Consider the following 20388-nt stretch of genomic DNA (forward strand, 5'->3'; position numbering starts at 1 on the left):
TACTTATCCACATGCTAACTCGCCGTTCAGGAGGCAAAGAAAAACTTCTGTCCTTCCATCAGGACAGTTTGCTAAAATTTGCCGGGACTTTAACCAAAAAAGTGTTTTTAGTTAGGGTAAGGTTGAACTTTGTTGAACATGTTGATCAGAAATGCATATCCACTGTTAAGCAGGGTGGAGAATGTGTGATGCTGTGGGCCTGTTTCTGTTCAAAATGCCCTGTGGACCTCGTTGGAACATAGAGGTATGAAGACTTAGAAATAGCAAAGACTTCAAAACAGAAACTTTTAACATAACTGTGGTCCTAAACAGATGATCAAATGAAGTAGAGACAAAATTGACCTTCTTTCATGGCCAGTTCTTGGATTCACCCAGATGTTCCTGGGTGGAGAGTTGGAGAGAAAAGGGAGGAGCCAGGAGTTGTGAATATATACATTTGACCATTTCACCATATCTTTTATTCTACCCTTGTGCATCTCAAATATCTTGTGCTAGATCAACATTGCTGAATAACCTGAGAGCCCTGATAAAATCTGCTTTCTGATTCAATCCAGAAGCACAGAGAAGACAGTAACATAACTACAAAAAGGGCTGATATCTGACTTGTAAAACTTTGTTTGCACCTATATGAACATCACAAGCTGGATATCTGCTCAAACCTGAGTGCTGATACCCATAGTAACCATATGTGTGAGAGTACGACTGGATATTGAAGTGTCTGCACTACAAAAGTACAAATTTTATATTTCAATTTCCCTGGAATTGAAATGTCATCATTAAATTCACTCAGAAATCTCAATATCCAGTCTTGGTAAAACATAAAAGGTGTGGATAATCACAATTGAATGTAATGTCTAAAGGAATCCTCTTCATCTCCTGATACACACATGCACACAACCCCACTGTACCCCTGTGCAGGACCCCCTTCACCTCCTGTCAGCTGCCTTCACTGTCAGAGGGACGGCCCTCACTGTCTGATCGCATTCCCTCCATCTACAACAGCTGCAGCGTCTACAAGCTTTGTTTTTCAGGTGAAATAAATGCTCTGAGCTGGACTCTACTTACATTTTTAATAATATCTCGAGCTTATTGCTCTAACAAAAGAATTGTCCAGTCAAATATTGGCCTAATGGAAATCTGAAGTGGAATAAAGCTAAATAATACAACACTTTCTTGCTTTTTCTTTCATTTTAATGTGGTTGATATGGTAGGAAATGTGCTAATTCAGTCATTTTGCATTAAAAATGTGTAAAAATCTTTGACATTATTCATCAACGATGACACCCGCATAATCTCACACAGGCAATTATAGAACAATGTGGTGGAATATCCTCAATGTGGTGGAATATCCTCAAAAATAGAAACACAATCTTTTCACATACAGTCACATTCAATAAATTAAAATATTCACCAAAAGTTTATTTCATGAGTGAAACACACTATACTGATTAATTACACACAAACTGATGTTTTCTGTTATGATGACCATACAGTTTACTGCTAATGAAACACAGATTACGATTAAAATATATGCGCAACCTACAGGTGGCACAGGTTGCACCAATCAATAGTAGCCACACATGCACATCGGCTACAGAGAAACAAACGCACCCAGTACAACACTTTCATTCTACTGGCTGAGAGGTTGCCAGGCACGGTGCATTTTGTTCCAGAAGCAAGCAGAAAATGTTTCGTAAGTGAGCAGAGTGTGAGCAGAGGCTATGTCTGAGCGTAAGAAAGAACTTCATGTTTTTCTTCCCAAAGGAAAAACATGAAGTCCTGCTTTCAAAATAAAAATGTAAGCTAAAGTATTAAAAGTTTTGAGAGCAAAATAAATTAAATCATGCTTTCAGATTGAAAATGTGTGCTCTCAAATTATTGCAGTAAAATTCCCCCATAATTCCCTGATAGTTAAGACTTAAAGCAATGTGAATGTGAGAAATATGCAGGTCCACAGCATCATAGCTCCTCCTCTGTGCTCAACAAAGGGCACAAGGGGCTTTTCCACATTTTCTTTGTTTCACACAAAATCCTCTTGCAATTATTGTTGCAGAAAAGTTCATTACCTCTTATCTAACCAAAGTTTCTGGTTCCAAGTGAAGTCTATATAAAGGTTGGGAAGTTTCATGCATTTTTGTTTGTGATGGTAGGAAGGAAAAGTCTTTTTTTGTGGCATTTCTCCCAATCACTTTAAATGTAAATGACATCTAGCATTTGGTTTGGACATCTGGTGACCAAAAGATGATAATCTTTGATGAAGTTCTCTCACACTGGAGATTGTTTATTATTATTGTTGTTATTATTATTATTGAAATATATTACTTCACTTCCCAATCTGACAACCCAGATAGCTGAAAAGATAAATATAGATTCTCTTCCAGCCTTATGGTCAGTAGCTAAAACAAATACATTTCTGTTTCACATGGTGTTCTTCTTCAGGAACAGAAAATCCTATGAGTAAATTGAAAAGGAGAGACTGAAAAAAATTTACATTTATATTTCTGCAATAAAGGCTAAACTTTATTTAAGGCGTTTTACATATGACTACCTGCATGGCCAATAAATGTGAGCGGCCCTGTAAGGCCTATGGGTAACTCCAACTTCTTTTAATTATGATCTCTGCTAAGTCTGAACTTGGAGATCTGCGCTGCCACCTTGTGGCTGTTTCATAAAACAACAGTTTAAAAAGAATGGGATTGTGGCAATTCTGTTTTCAGTTCAAAACTGAGAACATAAGCGTTTGAAGCTTGACCAAAACGTTGTCACTTCAGAGCGATAACTAACAATATGAAGTATAAACTACAGACAACTTCATATAGTGTGAAACTGGTTGGTTTATTTGCCTTTCTTAGCCTTGCCCTTGCCTTTGCCCTTCCCCTTTTTGCCCTTTTTGCCCTTCTTGGCCTTGCTCTTCAAGGCCTTGCGGACAATGTGCCCTCTCCAATAAGCCTGGATGGTGAGAGCAGCTTTGGTCTTCTGCTCCAGCTTCCGCATCTCCTCCTGTCTCTTCTCTTCTGCCACACGCCTCTTCTCCTGGATCTCAATGTACTTCTCCTCTAGGATAGAATAGGGTTCCTGCAGCTTCCTCACCTCCTCCAACTCCATTTCATAATTCTTTTCCATCAGTTCCAGCTTGGTCTGAGGCAAATGTGAAAGGATGTGAAAGAACGGAGAAGTGATGTGTATTTTTAAAAGCCTCTCAGAGGAAGCACTGGCCTATTTTTAAGGTCTATGAGAACATTTATCAAAAAAGTATCATTATCAGGTTAACTGTGTTTACAGGCCTTCAAACTGGAGGATTTGAATATAATTTATTGTTAAAAAAACAGACATTTTTATATCTGGAAAACTTTGGCACTTAACAGCAGCTGATTTGTTTGAGTTTACCTGAATTTCATGCATGTCCCTGTCAAAGGTTTGTAAAATGTTTTCAGTTTCTCTCTTCAAACCGTCATTTTCCTGTCACAAAAATAAAGAAACGGCGTCAGCTACAGTGCATTTAAAAGGTGTTTATATCCCCTGAATTTTTTCCTAACAGCTAATTTTTAATATATTTAATTTAATTTAATGTGATACTCCAACACAAAGTGCGTCATCATACTGAAGTAGAAGGAAAGAAGCAAATAAGAAGCAAACATTTGCAATCTCTTAAATCTTTTGGGTTATGTGACTAAACCCATCGATAATTTTTTTGACTGGACAGTTCAAACACACATACTTAATCCTGTCCATCGTCTCACTAAGTTTGATCAGCTTCTCTCTGCCTTCTGAAGAAAAACATTCCTGCATGATGCAACCAACGCCATGACTTTCTGTTCCTTTACAAATACCTTTTGAGGCAAAAGAAGTTATATTTCGGTCTCATCTGACCAGATTACCTTCTATCTTTGTTATGCTCCTACATGAAATGCAGAAATCCCATCAGAAATTTGATTTCTAATTACTTTCTTTCCATAGCTATTTTTCTTGCTAGCAAATTCTCCCACCTGAGCTGTTGATGTCTGCAGCTCCTCCATAGTTATGATGGCACTCTAGGCTTCGTTTTTAATTATTTTAATTATTTTTTAAATTATTTAATTAGGTTTATTTTCCTTCGCTGACGTAAATTTAGTCTTTGTGGATTTACGTTGCTAAACTTTTTTATTGAAAGATATACTTAATGGTGATCTTTGACATTTGGGAGAATATCTTTTATTCTAACTCTGCTTTGAACCTCTCTAGAACGTCACCTCTGATTTATCTGCATTTTTTCTTCAACTGAACTGGTTGGATAATTTGTTTAACCAGATTTCATTCAGAAGTAACAGAGAAGAGTGCCTCTATCAGATTTTTGTATAAAAAAATGTAAAAAGCATACATTATGTCCTCTCCACTTTACATTGTTGCACAATAGTGTTGGCCCACATAGTTTGTGGATGCAACAGTAAAAACGTCCACAAACTTTTTCTGCAAACTCACTTCCTGTAGAATTCTCTCTGCCTTTCTGTTTTCAGACATTAAGGTGAGGAGCTCCTGGTTCAGTTGGTCTCTTTTTTCTGTGAGATCCTTTTTCTCAGCACTTAATACAGTCAAATGTAGCTTCTCCTGTTCCTCTTGGAGAATCAACTCCTGCTCAGCTTGCATATGTTGCTCTTTTATATATCTCTCCAGGTTCTTTATCTCACGGTCCTTCTGCAAGATCTGCAGGAATGGCAAAAAGGGGCTTGAATGTGTCAAAACAAACCCTTGAAGACGAGTTGCTTACGACGTCCAGAATGATTACTCACCATTTGATCTAAGTTCTTCAAGATTGCAGCCGTGTCTTCTTCCTCTAAATTCAGTAGCTCCATAGTTTTGTCGAGAAACGAAGGCTGTTTTCTGTGGGGTACCCGCAGCTGATTATCAGCACACAACCTTTTCTCCACATAGCTGTGAAACAGCTGAAGCATTCTGATTAATACGCGCTCGTTCTTGTCTACTTCCATATTAATCTCTTCTCTTAAGCTCCAATAAACATTTGGATGGACCCTGAAAAATCTCAGCACATCTCTGACTGAGTTTTTTATCTTCTCTCTAACTTGAACTATCTCTCTCTTCTTTACTTCTTCTGTCTGTTTGTCTTTCAGCCCTTCTAGCTTCTGACATTCAAGCATCACCAGTCTTTCCACTAACACCTGATGTGCTTGAAGAAGATTACTCAAGACCTCATCCACAACACCTGACACAGCATAAAACTGGATGATGTTTCCTAGAGCTGTTGTAATCTCAACTTGACTGATGCAGTTTTTCAGTGCTCTTGAAATACATTGAGCTTCAGAAGAGAGCTTCCTGGTTGGCTTCACAGAAGAGTCTTCTGTTGTTGTTGTTGTTGTTGTTGTTATTGTTATTGTTGTTGTAGTTGTTGTTGCTTCTTCAGCAAACATGTTGCCGCTTGGTAGTATTCTACGGTTACAAGAATGAGAAACACAGATTATTAAATCATACAGTATATTACAAATATTTTTGACTGATAATTTAGGGTAACCTTTTAAAATATCCACTGATTTGAGGTATATTTGTAACTTTTCTAAATCTCCATGGAGGGCTGGCTCTAGCCTCTGGCCTGGTCACGCAAGTTTCTTAATTATATATAGGGTCACTAAATGTTTTGACTAATTTTAAATGTTTTTAATACCACCAGTAGTTGAAACAGTAGAACTCTGTGCAAATGATCTTGTTGTGATGTTTCTGTTTTGATGCTTTTGATTAGTAGGTCTTCTCATTTCAAATCTCTACAACATTGGAAGGTCATCCAGCCAAAATTATTCACACCACCGACAAATTAGGGATTAAAATTAGATTGATTCAATTACAATTGAATGTGGGAAAAAAATGTGAATTTCAAAAGTTCTAACATTTTTACCAAAATGGTGGAAGTTGAAGACGATTTGTGATCACCTCAACAATAAACTCCTGAAAGTTTAGCAGATTTTTGCTAAAAAGATTTTTGCTAAACACCTGTGGACCTGTGTTACAGTCCACAGGTTTTCAGAGGATTTATCTTTGATAATGGCCTCCAAGTGAGGTTTAAAGACATTCAATAAAGTTACCTCGGTTTAAAGACAAATTACCTCTTACTTTTCCTTCTCTTCTCTTCCTTTCTTTCTTCTGGTCTTTTTCTCTCGCCTATGTAAATCGGTCTTATGATCCAAACTCTGACAAAAGGGTGGAAAAAAAATCTATTCCTGCCGCCCGGATCGCTCCGAGGGTCAATGTTGTTTTTTTAATGTTGCTATGACGACGCTATTCTTGACTTCCGGTTTGTGATTTCGAATTAGGCTCGCTTTACACGGCTTTTATTTTTTAACTTGACCTAGACGTTTTACAAGGTTTTAAGGTCGACAACGCCATGAAAGAAAGAAAGAAAGAAGGAAGGAAAGAAAGAAAGAAAGAAAGAAAGAAAGAAAGAAAGAAAGAAAGAAAGAAAGAAAGAAAGAAAGAAAGAAAGAAAGAAAGAAAGAAAGAAAGAAAGAAAGAAAACCGGAAAAAAAGAAAAGCGAATCTCTCTTTCACAACCAGATCCAGTGCTCTGCGGCTCAATATCGTTGTTTTAAAGAGACGTCTTCTGTCAAATGATCGATTAATTTGTTTTTAAAACGTGTCAATTAAAAGCAATTAATCCTCTTCGACTTTTATTTTGAAAAATCCTCTGCCGTAAATTCCTTTAGTGTCGGGAAGTTCTGTTGTTGATCCAGGATTCCATCTATTGTTGTTTCGAGGCTCGTGATATCGTAGAGGAAAAGGGGGGAGGTTTAAAGGTGCGCCGCATGGATTAGACCGGGTGTCCAGGTGTTGCCTTCTCTTTTCGGGGACAGATGGCCCCAGCAGTTGTTGTTATGAACCAGGCAGCTTGTGAACTAATTATGATGCAGAGATGGACCCAGACAGACAGCCTCAGCTCGTTAGCCTGAGGGACAGGGAACCAGTGAATCGGTGACATATGTTTGAGTCGGTAAACAACCCCGTTTCTCTTCTCTGTCGCCGAACGTAATCCGCGCAAACGGGACATTTGACTGTAAATACGTGCACCTGTAGCGGCACAGAGTACGCAGACAGATAACTCTGTTAGCTAACAAACTACTGTTAATCCTGTTTGTTTGGGTTTTTTTCCCCCTTCTTCTTTTGCACTGAAAATGTGCGTTTGCGACACAAACTTTGTGTTTATTTAGTCACGTCTGGCCTTCATTGTGACTTTCAAAGCGGATTTGAACCTATTTATTTGTGACTATGGAGTCTGACGACGACGTGCCTCTCATTTTGACGTGGGACGAGGCAAACAGCGGACTGCTGAACGAAGAGGAGGCGGACAGAGGAGACCAAAGTAAGTCTGAGCAGTGGAGCTGCTGAAGCTGCTGTCATTGTTTGCACTTCCTGTTAGAAAATTCCCCCTATCAAAGCAAATTAAATTTTAATGCAATAGTATAGGCTTACTAGTTCTACAGTTTTGTTGTTGTTTTGTTTTTTTTGTACCAATGCTTTTGCTAAATCAAATTTCAATCGAAACCTGAAATTTGTCCGTCTTTATTCCCGTACTTTTCTAAATCTTAAAGGTTACAAACACAGTTTGCCATTCCTGAAATTTCTCAGACTTTGATTTCCTTTGTTAATTCTTAATTGATTATTGTGAAACATATTGTGAAAAATCAAGTTTTTGCATTTCCCTTTTCATTAAAAACAAAACAAACAAACAAACAAAAAAAAACTCCCAGTACTTTCAACATATTTTGGGGCACTTTCTTTAATTTAAAAGCTTTGTAATGTTATTTTTCCATTTGATTTTATATTCAAAAGAGCTACTTGTATCGAAGAACCCACAACACATTCATTATTTTATATGCTACTGTACTTTATGTTAAAGGGCAAAAGGTTTTATACCTCAAACAAAACCAAAAATCAACATTGTGAAAGAAAAGTGTGATCAATGCATTTCTAAGATGTATAGATATTATGCTTGTGTATATATATTGATCCTTGTCTGCTTACCATAATTGCTGGGATTAGGTTGGAAGCCTTCTAATGTTGCAGCTGTAAATATTCTGCAAATCCTGATCTCAACGATTAAAAAAGAAATGCAGTATATTACCCAGAAGACTTGGTGGGAAGAAATGCAGTGTTACAGTCCTCATGTTGCCTTTGTTTCCCTCACATTAACTACAAAATAACCATGTGAGAAACAGCTGGCTCAGCAGACCGCCTACTCCCCTCCCCCAGTCCCTCCCGGATGTTCCTGGGGGCCGTGTGTGTGTTGTGTTTATGAGTGTCTGCAGGGTGTCTGTGTGTGTTTTTCCTCTGAGCTCACTGGATCACTGTCTCCTGCTCAGCGGACAAACAGGAAGAAGAGGAATGTGTATTTCCTTTCAGGACATCTCGGAGTTATTTATGAGAGAGAAGTGTGAAACTTTTTGGTTTTACTTGTTGCTGCTGGAACCCTCTGGAAATAGGAGGGAGTTTGAAGGATAATGCAGTTGTATCGCCTCAGTGAGGAGTCACATGCCTGGATTCAGGAGTAGAGATAGAGCTGATCTAGAAGCGGATTTACTTTCTTCCTTTCTTTGTCTTTTTTTTTTTTTAACTGGCACTGTGGTGTCTGTTTGTGTCTCTGAGAGGCTGACTTCACTGTGTTTTTTACACGGCGCTCCAAATGTTTTATTGTTCTCAGACAAATGAGCGATCTGAATGGCTCACATACAGCCTCGGGGTCCGATGGTGTCAGGAGGACGCTCAGGCTGCTGCTGGGCCCGAAAGTGATCTTCTTCACACTTGAGCTCAATCCGCTGCGGACGGCTAACATCTGGGAGCGTATTTCTGAGACTCTTGCCTGTGTTTTGTTTGTGCGTGGGATGAGAGTGACCAGACAGGAGGGAGGAGTAAAATGTGCAGCTGCAGAGGATCACCCGCAGGAGCCGCTCATCTAAAAACAATTTGCAACTCTGGTATTATTTCAAAGAGTAAATTTACAGAAGCGTGGCATTGAGTTTTTGTCTGACTTTTTATGTCGGTTTCTGCTATAAGGCAGAATCAATTCCTCTTGTGGTGGCTGTGCATTCTGTGAGTATCCTGTTTAAATCAGGAAGGAGAAGAAATTGGCATGTCAATGCTGCACACTCAGCTTTTTCTTTTTAAATATCAGAGTTGTTGAGCTGAAACCTCAACCTCAGCTTGAGGCACATTTCATCGTGTAAATCTTAGCGCCTCTTTACGGTTATTGTTACTGTTCTCCGTTTTTCCGAGACCATGTTTTGTGTCCAGGACTGTTTAAACCTACAGGATGTTTGAGCGTCTGTGAGGATTTGTTTTGGTCTCGTGACTCGTGACTGTCTTTGGTGTTACATCAGGGAGACTGGAATGTTTCTCCATCTATATCTCCAGATGTTCTGCAGTGCTGCAATGCAATTGGTCTGCTGCTAATTACACATTTTTTTTTATTTTTTTATTTTTGGTTGGACATCAGCAACCTTGATACATTCACATAGCTTCACCAATGGCGTCCTTGTGTGGACAGGAAACTGGTTTCCATGGCGATCAGTCCTGTAACGATGAGAGTCCAGTTGCGATCTCCTCCTTTGGCTCACAGTTAGAGTCTGACTGCATTGGTAGGCCTCTACCTGTCTCTATACTGCTTATATTCAGGGTTCCTGCAAAATGTTGATATTATATTTTTTAAGGATTATTATGTAAAAAATATATATGTTTAGCATTCAAAGTGTTTGACTTTACAGACTTTCATTTCTTCTTGCAATATACAATAGTTTAAATCTATATTTGGAAGAAAAAATTTTCACATGAATACATACCTACATTTCACCAAATAACCTAAAAGTTTTTTTGTGTGTGGAATATACAACTCATTTTTAAAAGGAATTAGTGAAAGGGTCATATATTTTAAGTGTTTATTTTCTGTTTATTTGTAATTATGATGCTTCCAGCTGATGATTGTTATTCTTATTACATAAGTACAAAAAGTGAAGATTTTACATCCAGAAAGGGGATTGTACAAAGTTATGGTCTATGATGGGAAACGGTTGACTGGCGCCTCTTCCAGATCAGAAGCTAACTTCAGCATTTAGTTGTTTCATGATTTTATTAAACATACAACCAGATATTTTGAGTCTGGAATTTCAAAATGGGGAAAGTTGTTGAGACCCTTTGCATGTGTTTGTGTCAACTTATCTAAATTATATCTGCTCCACCATGCTGACACTTGAATTCCTTTATTTTTCAGATGGAGGAGGCAATTATGACGTAATGAACAATGCTGTGATTTCCACACCTGGGGCACAGAGCAACAAAACCCAAAATGTGTCTTTAAAGCAAAGCTGGGAGATGAACTACCAAGAGGCAGCCATATACCTGCAGGTATCACAAACATTTTAATGTTGCCTTACACTGGGGTTTTTGCACACACACTCACATGATCAGTCAATAGCTTTATAATTGCTCCTGGTTAAATATAATCTGCAGATGGATAAACCTTGGACTACAGGAAGTAATACATCTAGTTATAGAACCAGAAGTGTTTGCTAAGTACAAATTAAAGTGCAATAGCTCAAATATTTAATAATCAAGAAGCGTCCATCTAGAATTTGAAGCCATTAAATGCCCAATCAAATAAAAAAAAACAATTATTTTTTATGTCAAACTTTCCTTTGTCCTGTCAGATAAAGATGTTTTATTTTCTATGTTTTGAATTGATTCTTGCAGGAAGGAGAGAACAATGACAAGTTTTTCAGTCACCCTCGAAACCCAAAAGCACTGGCGGCGTACCTGTTTGCCCACAATCACCTGTTCTACATGATGGAGCTGGTGACGGGTCTGCTGCTGCTGATGCTGTCGCTGTGTGAAGCTCCCGCTGTCCCCTCGCTGCGCCTGGACGTCTATGTGAGTTTTTATCTGACATTGGACTTCTTTTAAAGTTCATCGTCTCAACTCCAGCTACCCCAAGTAACCCCAAAACTGGCTTGTGATTTTTCATACAGTGACAAAAGTCAACAACATATAAAAGGAGTTAAAATTTTGAAAACTGCGGAGTATGGTTTTTCCTCAAAGTCAAGGAAACAAAGACTTGTAATATGTCACTGAGGCCTGTTAAATTCATCATCTGGAAATGGAGAAAGACGAGCACACCTGCTAACCAACAAAGACATAACCTTCCACCTAAACTAACAGACTGGGCAAGGAAAGAATTAATCAGAAAAGCAGCTAAGATTGTAACTCTGGAGGAGCTGCAGAGATTCACAACACCAGAGAGAAACCTAATGACCCTAAACATCCAGCCAGAGTTACAATGGAACAGTTTAAAGTAAATGTATGAGTTAGAATGGCCCTTAGATCTAGAACCAATTGAGATTTAGAAACTTGATATTCACAGATAGAACTTGAACTGTTTTGCAAAGAGGAGTGAGGACAGATTTTAGTATATCGACATGCAAAGCTGGTAGACACAAATAAAATATATGCAGGCTGAAGGGAAATACAAGCCACTCTTCAGAGTTTTATTTATAAAACTATTTATCATTTTCTTGTCTTTTGACAATCATACGCTAATCCTGCTTGTTGAAGTTATTTCCTGTAGAGACAAAATTCTCCAGGGAGTTTGGATACTTTTTCAAGCATTCTTTTTGTTACTTAATTATCTGTAGAAATCAGCTTCATCGTATTCAAGCACTTCTTTAGACCCAGTTGTGTGTAAATCCTGTTGTGTGTGTGACTCGTCTGTAGGTTCATGCCACTCTGGAGCTGCTGGCTTTGCTTCTGGTGGCATTTGAGCTCTGCATGAAACTTCGCTGGCTCGGCTTCCACACCTTTATACGACACAAGAGGACCATGGTGAAGGTGCCTTGACATCTCTGATATTTTCTGTGTCTGCACTCTTCATGCATCTGTAACTGGTAAACATTTGGTTACTGCATTGTTTGTTCTGGGTCGTCTTTCTGTTGCAGGCGTGTGTGCTGCTGCTGCAGTTTGTGGAGGCCATCGTGGTTCTGATCAGACAGACATCTCACATGCGAGTGACCCGAGCTCTGAGACCGATATTCCTGGTGGACTGCAGATACTGCGGTGCTGTGCGCAGGTGGCTGATTATCTAAACGCATGCACACACACACATGCGAACATAACCACACAGGTGAAGCATTTTTATAGGATTCCAATGCAGTCTTTAAAAATGTGGAGTTTTAAAACTATTTGTAGTCTATTTTTTTCTTTCTTTCTTTGATGTGTTTTATTGAATTACGCAAGTGTGCACACTAAAAGATGTTACTGAATTCATATGTTTGATTATTGTCAATTCCTCTGCTGACAATGTATCTTTCCATCCAAACAGAAACTTGCGTCAGCTCTTCCAGTCTCTCCCATCTTTCATTGACATCCTCCTGCTCCTGCTTTTCTTCATGGTCATATTTGCCATCTTGGGTAAGAATTGGTTTTGATTTAAATTTCACCTATGCTGCTTTTTAAATGAAGGTAATAACGTGATCTGGTTTAAATTTCCTCCAGGTTTCTGTCTCTTCTCTACAAACACAGCTGACCCGGTATGTTAACTCACTGGTTTGCCTGATTGTAGTTTATAATTGTTATGCCACTGTGGTTTGATTTCTCTCTTGTTGTGCAACAAACATGCATGTGTTCACTCAGACTCTGCCCTCTCACCACAGTACTTCAGCTCTTTGGAGAACAGCCTCGTCAGCCTGTTTGTGTTGCTTACCACAGCAAAGTAAGGAGAAAATAATATTATTTGGTAACTTTTTTTTTTTCATACCTAATGTATTTTCTAATTCTTCCACAATTGCATTTTCTGAATGTTTGTAGGCTGTTTTTGATTTCGGTCGGTATGACTGAGCTTTTCTCTCGTAGTTTTCCTGATGTGATGATGCCAGCGTACTCTAAGAACCGCTGGTCCTGCGTGTTCTTCATCGTCTACCTTTCCATAGAGCTCTACTTCATCATGAACCTGGTACAACAATTTTCACTCCTTTAAAACAGATTTCACTTCCATTAACATCAAAGCAATCATGCCTTTGACAATTAGAACTTCAATACATTTTATTAAAATTTTATGATGGAGCCACATAAAGTTCAGCTTGATTCGTGAAGAGAAAGGAAGGAGCGTAATACATCAGTTACAATTTTTTACAATTAAAATCTGGAAATGAGCGTTTGTATTCAGCCCCTTTTTCTCTGAAGTAACCTGTAAGAAACAAAAAAGTTCTGTTTGTTCATTTCACCAAAGTTAGATGTTGTAGTGAAGTAGTTTGCAGTTGCAGCCCACCATACATATAGCGCCTAGCAAAACTGTTCTCACCTCTTGGAGACATTTTCTGTTGTTAAATCCACACACCTCAATGAGACCAACACAAAATAGTGCATAATTGCTTAATTAAAAAAACTAATACATTTTGTATGCATTTGTGTTCAGCCCATATTTACTTGAATGCCCCCAAATAAAGTTAAGATGTGCAAAGCTGGTAGACCTATATCTCAAGTTTTGCTGCTGCTAAAATAGATCTGGCAGTGGGATGTGCTTAATTTCACATTTTAGTTTGAAATATTAGAGTGAAGGAGGGCTCAGAAAATTGAAAACATCATTCTCCTTTCAGTTTATAATCTTTCACTACATTTCCATTGGTCTATCACATAAAATTCCAATAAAATACACAGAAGTCTGTGGTTCCAATTCGACAAAATGCAAACAGAAAAGAGTATGAATACTTCTTGCCAGGCAGCAAATAAAACAAATTAATAGGATTTTTTTTTTTCATATTCCCCACCCAGCTCCTCGCCGTTGTGTTTGACACATTTAATGACGTGGAGAAGATGAAGTTTAAGTCTCTGTTGCTTCATAAACGCTCTGCTATTGACCACGCCTTCCAGCTGCTGGTTAGCCGACAGGTATGTGGGTGGATTTTGGTACAAGGAATTTGCTTTGCTTTGTTCTCTAAGGCTCTGGGACGTTGTTGCTAACATTTAAGTGCTGTGCTGTTTTTCTTTTCCCTCCAGAGGCCGATGGGTGTGTCTCTGAAACAGTTTGATGGTTTGATGCGATTCTACAGGCCTCGAATGTCTGCAAGAGACCGTTTTCTCACATTTAAAGCTCTGAATACATCAGGGGCTCCAAAACTTAGGTAATGTCTGGCTGTTTTATTTTTTAATAAAAATGTCCTACTTTGAAATTTACCTGTTTGATTAGGTCTTTTTTTTTTGTTACAGCCTGCAAGACTTTTATAAGTTTTATGAGGTCATTGGATTAAAATGGAAGGTAATTATGTTTGTATGCTTTGTTTTATGATGAGAACAATTTTTATTTAGTGTTGCTTGTTCTCTAAATGTTTTTCAGCCGCGACGAAGTCGAGAACACTGGTTTGACGATCTTCCTCAAACAGCCTTCCTCATTTTCAAGGGTAGGTTCTCAGTTCTTGTGTAAAGAGGCAACAAAATCAATGCCATGATTCCCCATATAGTGTCTTGCAAATTTATGCACATCTTTTGAAAATGTTCCCATCTTTTTCAGTTTGCAACCTTAAATCTCAATGTTTAATTGGATTTTATGTGAAGAATTAACACAGAAAAAAAAAAAAAGTACAACTTTGAAGTGGAAAGAAAAAGATGCAATTTTGTTTTTTGTGGGGTTTTTTTACAAATAAAATACTGAGAAGATTTGGCATAAGTTTGCAGAAAAGATGAAAGTATATCACTTTTTACATCCACCAGCCCATTTACAAAGATGGCAGAAATAAGGAGTATCCCACCAGTTTCAGTTTACTTCACAACTCTGGTATTTGTACCTGCAGACTGTGACACTGGACGGTTCAAACCCAGCTCAGAAATACCCTTTATTATGTGCTTCCAATGATCTGCATCCAACACGAAGGATGCTTTAGAGATACAACTGAATGACTTCTTGATTGTCATAGCAAATGTTCAGGTATTTCAGAATAAAGGTAGATACACCAGATAGATATTTATTTATTTGTTTGCTTATTTATTTATTTTCAAATTAGCAATTTTACACAGACTGCATTGAAGTTTGTGGTCCTAACATAAAATGGCTCAAAAAGTTTAAATACTTTTGCGAGACACTTTGTATAAGCGCTTTTGTCCTCTTCAGGCATCCACCTGGTGGTGAAGTCTAAGGCCTTCCAGTACGCCATGTGTAAGTATCATCATCAACATCATCACAGCTCTCCCAGCTTTCACCTGTCCAAACTCACACACTGAAACCTTGGTGTTAATGTCTGCAGATGTGGTGGTGGCCATTAACGGTGTGTGGATCCTCGTGGAGACGTTCAGAATGAACAGTAAGACCTCTCCAGCAAACACATAGACACATCATATGAAGACATAATCCTACCTGACATCCGACCTTCCTCCGGTTCTGCAGGTGGATACTCTTGGTCTGAATCCGTTCCTGTGAGTTACATCGTTTTCCTGACGAGTGAGTAGAAATCTGCTGCGTCCTTCTCGCCGACAGACGTAGCATAGATTTAAAAACTGCACGATTGGATGTAAGGGATTGGAGCTGGCACTAATTCCTCCTCTGCTCCATCCTGGTTTTAGTTTACGGTGTGGAAGTGCTGCTGAAAATAGCGGGTTTGGGGCCATTGGCTTATTTCAGCTCCGGCTGGAACCTGTGAGTGAAACCCTGCCTGAAAAAAATCAAGCAGAAAAACTAATTGTTTTATGAATAGGTATAGAAAACATTCTGTTTCTGTGTTCCTCTGCTTTTTTCTGTCCAGGTTTGACTTCTCTGTGACTGTGTTCGCCTTCTTGGGGTTGATCGCTCTGGCTTTCAAAATGGAGCCATTCTACTTCATTGTAGTTCTTCGACCATTCCAGTTGCTCCGGTTTGTTTTCCTCGTTTTAAAATCAGGCCACGTGTTTATAGTTCATTTTATTTAGATCCACTTTTGGTTTTCAACTCAAATTTCCATGCTCCTGTTCGCCCAGACTGTTCAAGATAAAGCTGCGGTACCGCAACGTGTTGGACACCATGTTTGAGCTCTTCCCCAGGATGGCCAGTCTGGGCCTGACTTTAATCATCTTTTATTACTCCTTTGCCATAGTGGGTATGGAGTTCTTTGCAGATGTGGTTTTCCCAAACTGCTGCAAGTGAGTCTCACTGTTGTTTGAGGAACTTTACTTTTGCAAATTGGTGGATAAATATTAAAACGTCCTTTTTGCTGTACTTTTTTTATTGTCATTTTAGCACCAGCACAGTGGCAGATTCCTACAGACAGATCAACAAAACATTTGGCAACAAAACAGTGTTGGATGAAGGCTATTATTATCTCAACAATTTTAACGACATCCTCAGCAGCTTTGGTAATTCTTTCTATTATTTTTACCTTTCAGGACCTCCATGAAGTCATCAGATTTTCCTTAATTTTCTGTGGGAGTCTGACTAGAGCTACTCCATCCTCCACGGATCGCCAGAGGGCGCTGCTCTAAGCACTGAATGTTTCACTTGCGCTTGTGTCGCTCGAGTAGTAATACCAAGAAGTCACACCTGTGACACAGATTTCTCTGAACCTCAGCCAGCCCAACATCTGAGGCTCTGTTCCTCATTTTTTCTTGCGTACGCGTTTTATTTTGCATGGCATCAGCTTGGAGTTCTTGGATCATTTAGTTGTTATTGGACATTCTTGGCTGCATTGTTGGCATCGCTTGCACCTAATTCCAATCACGACTTCTGACCACTGTGTTTATTTTACACATTGTGGTAAATTTTAGCCAACTTAAGAGTTTTGGGTTGCACTTACGGTGTCAGTATGTTTTTTGTTTTTGTTTTGATTTTGTTTGTTTTCTGCTTCTGAATGTAGCTGACTATGTCGGCCTCTTGGTTTTCCACTATTTAGCAATGATCGGCGATGGTAGCAGTCATATCTCTTCTCCCTATATTTTCTGCTTGTGGTTGGACACAGCCCAGTTTTTAACTTGGATGTCTTCCACTGTTGTGCAGACTGTGGGACCGCAGCCAAAAACTCCCTGCATAAACTTCACTGTCATGTCCCCGTGCTGTGAGGGTGGCTCGGCTGGCCCAGTTGCGTCCTGAGGCTGACAATGACCTTTTAACTTCTGGGTTGGTGGCCCCACCTACAGGCACTTAAAGCGCTGGAATGAGGCCACGGTCACTGTGGCTCCTTCTAGGAAGAGGCAAGCTAAGTCTGACCAGCTCTTTCCACAAGAGTTGAGCAATTGTCTGCAGATATAAAATCCCTTTTTCATGCACGCCAGATGGATACTTCAATGACTGAGTTCTCTTCTCCACCCTTGGCTGTGGAGGAGGATGTGTCTCTGGCTGCTTCTGCCTCTCACTTTAAGAGTGAGGAGACAGTGTTTCAGAGACAGGGTCATTCTCCTGATCTCAGAGTGCAGCTAGTGTCAGGTGACAGCTCTATGTATGGCCTTGAGGCAGCTAGTTTTGACTGCAGTGAAGGTGACAGCAATCATCAACGATGAACGTGTGCTTCTCCTTCCTCAAAGTCATCTTGGAGAAGTTTCCTGATTCCATCTAAGACAAACACTTTTCTTGGGGTAAATTTGGATTCAGCCTCCATGAAGACTTGTTCATCTGTTTGAAGGATGAACAGAATACTCCAAACGGTTAGTCAGTTCTGGCTGGGTCAGGCAGTTTCCCGATGTCATCTTCTTACAGCTGCTGGGCTGTCTGATGTCAGTCACTCTGGTTGGGCCCTTAAGTCTGATGTCACTGCACCCTTTACAGTGACACTGCATGCAGAACACTGCATTTGTGTCTAAAATGTTATTAGATTGTCATTGTTGTGCCTGAAGTCTTATCACATTCTCATTGTAAGCAGCCATCAAAATTGGCAAAGTTTTGATCTGAGTAAGGAGTGGCCGGGAATGGATTTTGGTTCTGCTGGAAACAATATGTGCTGCTCCGTCATGGGCTTTTCCCAAACACGTTCACCAGATTTTACGATGTCAGTGTGGTCACCCTCATCCTCTGAGCCAGGTTCTTCTGTAAGCGTCCTCTGGGCGTTCTCGGTGAGGTATGTGCTCAGGATTCCTTGCAACATTGCTGGTATTAGTCATTCAGTGCTTTCAGCTCTCCCTTCTGGCGGTCATCAAGGATTTATAGAACCATAGTTGCATGTATAACTTTTGTTTTATGTTGCATCTTTGAGCACATGAGGAGACATAACTTGTTAGTCTTTTGAGATGGTTTTTCTAATACTAAAATATTTAGTTATCTAAAAAATACAAACTACTGGTATAAGAAATTGCTTATAAAACACTGGTTTAAAAAAATGAAGAATTAAGAAAACTGAAATAAAATATGTTTCTATGAATGTAAATATGAATGAATAAATGGTTCCTTATGCAAATGTGTCTTATATCAAAAATAGCATTTTGAAGGCAATAGTCGTATGATCTGTAAGTTGGCTTTAAAAAACCGAAACATAACTTTTTCCCTGCAGTGACGCTGTTTGAGCTGACAGTGGTCAACAACTGGTACATCACCATGGTAAGGTTTAGTCATGAATTAATTGTTGCTCAGAGGTTTCCACCCTGCAGTTTTCCTGCGGGCCTGTGGGTGTCGCTGTTTGACTGCTGCTGTTTTTCTCCTCTCCCAGGAAGGAGTGACGTCTATGACGAGCCACTGGAGCCGCCTGTACTTCATGACTTTTTACATTGTTACGATGGTGAGCGAAGTTTTTGTTATTTTGCATATTTCTCTTTTGAGTTCGGTGTGAATGTGACCATAATTTCTACTTTGTTTGTCAGGTTGTGATGACAATCATTGTGGCTTTCATCCTGGATGCTTTTGTGTTCCGCATGAACTACAGTCGCAAGAACCGGGACTCCGTGGACAATCCAGAGGGTGCATTTGAGTTACTGTGTAGTATTCAGAAAGTGGTATTTTGCATGTTTAATGTACATACATACAGGATTTAAGATTTTCTTCATTCCCACCCCCCCAATCTGTTGGTGTTTAGTAAGATGGGTCAGTTTAATGTGTGTGATTGTGTTGCAGATGAAAATGGGATAGTGTTCGATGTAGAGGTGAGGAGAGATGAAGCGTTGACCACCCTGGAGTTGTACAAACAGACATCGCCGACACTGTCTTCGCTCAGCTCTCTGGCTGCTGTCCTGCAAGCTATGGACAAGAGTGGGGTAAGAACATGAGCTCTAGACCTTTCGTCCTCTCCATCCCACCATGCTAATCTGTCTCATTCCTTTTTTGTACAGCACACATTTCTGGTTTACTTGGGACGAAGATCAAGAACAAAGAGTGACCTTAGTATGAAAATGTACGAGGAGGAAATACAGGTGAGAAACTGAAGGCATTGTGCTGGATCCTTTAAAAATGCTCACACTTCAATGGGTAGTTTTGTAATTTGATCTGACAGGCCAATGCAAAGGCGTACGTCATTGTAAAGTGGAAGGAAAATGTTGCACCAATTCTGCAAAGTATTGACCCCTACTGGCTGATTAGTAGTGCATGCCACACTTTTCAGGTTATTTCTAAAAATGACCAAAACTACATATTTTTCTCTCCTTCCGCATCAGAATTCTGCACTAGTTTGTGTTCAGTCACATAGCATCTCAAAATACTTTGAAGATTGAGGATGAACTGTTGAGAAAATGTTAATGTTCAAGGAGTGTAAATACTTTTGCAAGCTGTGCTTGGTGTGTAATCGGTTTTGCCTATTTTCATCAGGAGTGGTATGCAGAGTATTCAAGGGAAGGTTTGCCTCAAGAAGATGAAAACCTAAACCTGGATCACAACAGTCCCGTCACCAATCCGGCTCCCATCCAAGAACGTCAGCTAAACTCACAGAGAGAGCGTCACAGCATCAACTAAAAACGACTGTAGTGAGATGTATATGCACGTGATCTCAACAGAGGAAACCTCAGCACCTCCAGTTCCCTCAACCTCACCATAATACCCATCGTGGGGGTATAAAAATCTGGAGCCTCTTGAACTGAAGTTGGCGAGAGAAAATGACGCTGTTTTCTTCCCTGAGCTGATTGAAGTGTTGATACACTTTCAAGTGTCCCCTAAGCAAGCTACTACCATTTCTTTGCGTATTTAACAATTATAAATTAAATCTGTTGCCTTAGTTTAACAGTTTCTCTGATTAGTATTAACACACAGTACTTATGTTATGTACTTTGATCAAGAGAACACTAAACACTCCTTAAAGATCAGTCCAACCACTTACCATGTAAAAGTTTTCTCCTAAATGACTCAGCAGGTTCCGATATTTTATATAAGCTCTCAATCTGTAATGTACTTGAAAGTAACAGCAGATTTTAATAAACTATTCAAATAATGAAACACATGAATGCATTGTTGCTGTGTTGTCATCATGATGGCAATTGAATAAACAAAACTAGCAGTTTGTT

The 20388-nt window shown here is 39.3% G+C and overlaps 2 protein-coding genes across 6 annotated transcripts; one reads left to right on the forward strand and one right to left on the reverse strand.

Moving 5' to 3' along the window:
- Window positions 1-2816: 2816 nt before the first annotated feature.
- LOC129371981 (dynein regulatory complex protein 10-like) lies at window positions 2817-6267 on the reverse strand. Of its 2 annotated transcripts, none has more exons than XM_055048922.1 (5): window positions 6097-6267; window positions 4767-5421; window positions 4459-4680; window positions 3388-3459; window positions 2817-3138 (listed from the first exon to the last, which is right to left on the reverse strand). In XM_055048922.1, exons 2-5 carry the CDS (start codon window positions 5400-5402, stop codon window positions 2836-2838), a joined length of 1233 nt encoding a protein of 410 aa, XP_054904897.1. In that variant the 5' UTR covers window positions 5403-5421; window positions 6097-6267; the 3' UTR covers window positions 2817-2835. The 2 variants fall into 2 exon arrangements, with proteins under 2 accessions (XP_054904897.1, XP_054904896.1); XM_055048921.1 differs by having other exon boundaries at window positions 6090-6267.
- Window positions 6268-6445: 178 nt separating this feature from the next.
- Window positions 6446-20324, forward strand: tpcn1 (two pore segment channel 1). Of its 4 annotated transcripts, none has more exons than XM_055048915.1 (27): window positions 7267-7339; window positions 9470-9611; window positions 10241-10374; window positions 10720-10896; window positions 11737-11850; window positions 11958-12088; window positions 12341-12429; window positions 12514-12548; window positions 12672-12730; window positions 12871-12970; window positions 13789-13905; window positions 14014-14138; window positions 14224-14272; window positions 14351-14414; window positions 15122-15166; window positions 15255-15311; window positions 15395-15448; window positions 15571-15643; window positions 15750-15857; window positions 15961-16122; window positions 16220-16335; window positions 18456-18502; window positions 18612-18680; window positions 18763-18859; window positions 19013-19152; window positions 19228-19308; window positions 19700-20324. In XM_055048915.1, exons 2-27 carry the CDS (start codon window positions 9500-9502, stop codon window positions 19841-19843), a joined length of 2499 nt encoding a protein of 832 aa, XP_054904890.1. In that variant the 5' UTR covers window positions 7267-7339; window positions 9470-9499; the 3' UTR covers window positions 19844-20324. The 4 variants fall into 4 exon arrangements, with proteins under 4 accessions (XP_054904892.1, XP_054904890.1, XP_054904889.1 ...); XM_055048914.1 differs by lacking the exon at window positions 7267-7339 and adding an exon at window positions 8288-9066; XM_055048916.1 differs by lacking the exon at window positions 7267-7339 and adding an exon at window positions 8288-8951.
- The last annotated feature ends 64 nt before the right edge of the window (window positions 20325-20388 follow it).

This window comes from Poeciliopsis prolifica, unplaced genomic scaffold (genome assembly GCF_027474105.1).
Source record: "Poeciliopsis prolifica strain line A6 unplaced genomic scaffold, Auburn_PproV2 SCAFFOLD028, whole genome shotgun sequence".
Lineage (NCBI taxonomy): Eukaryota > Metazoa > Chordata > Actinopteri > Cyprinodontiformes > Poeciliidae > Poeciliopsis > Poeciliopsis prolifica.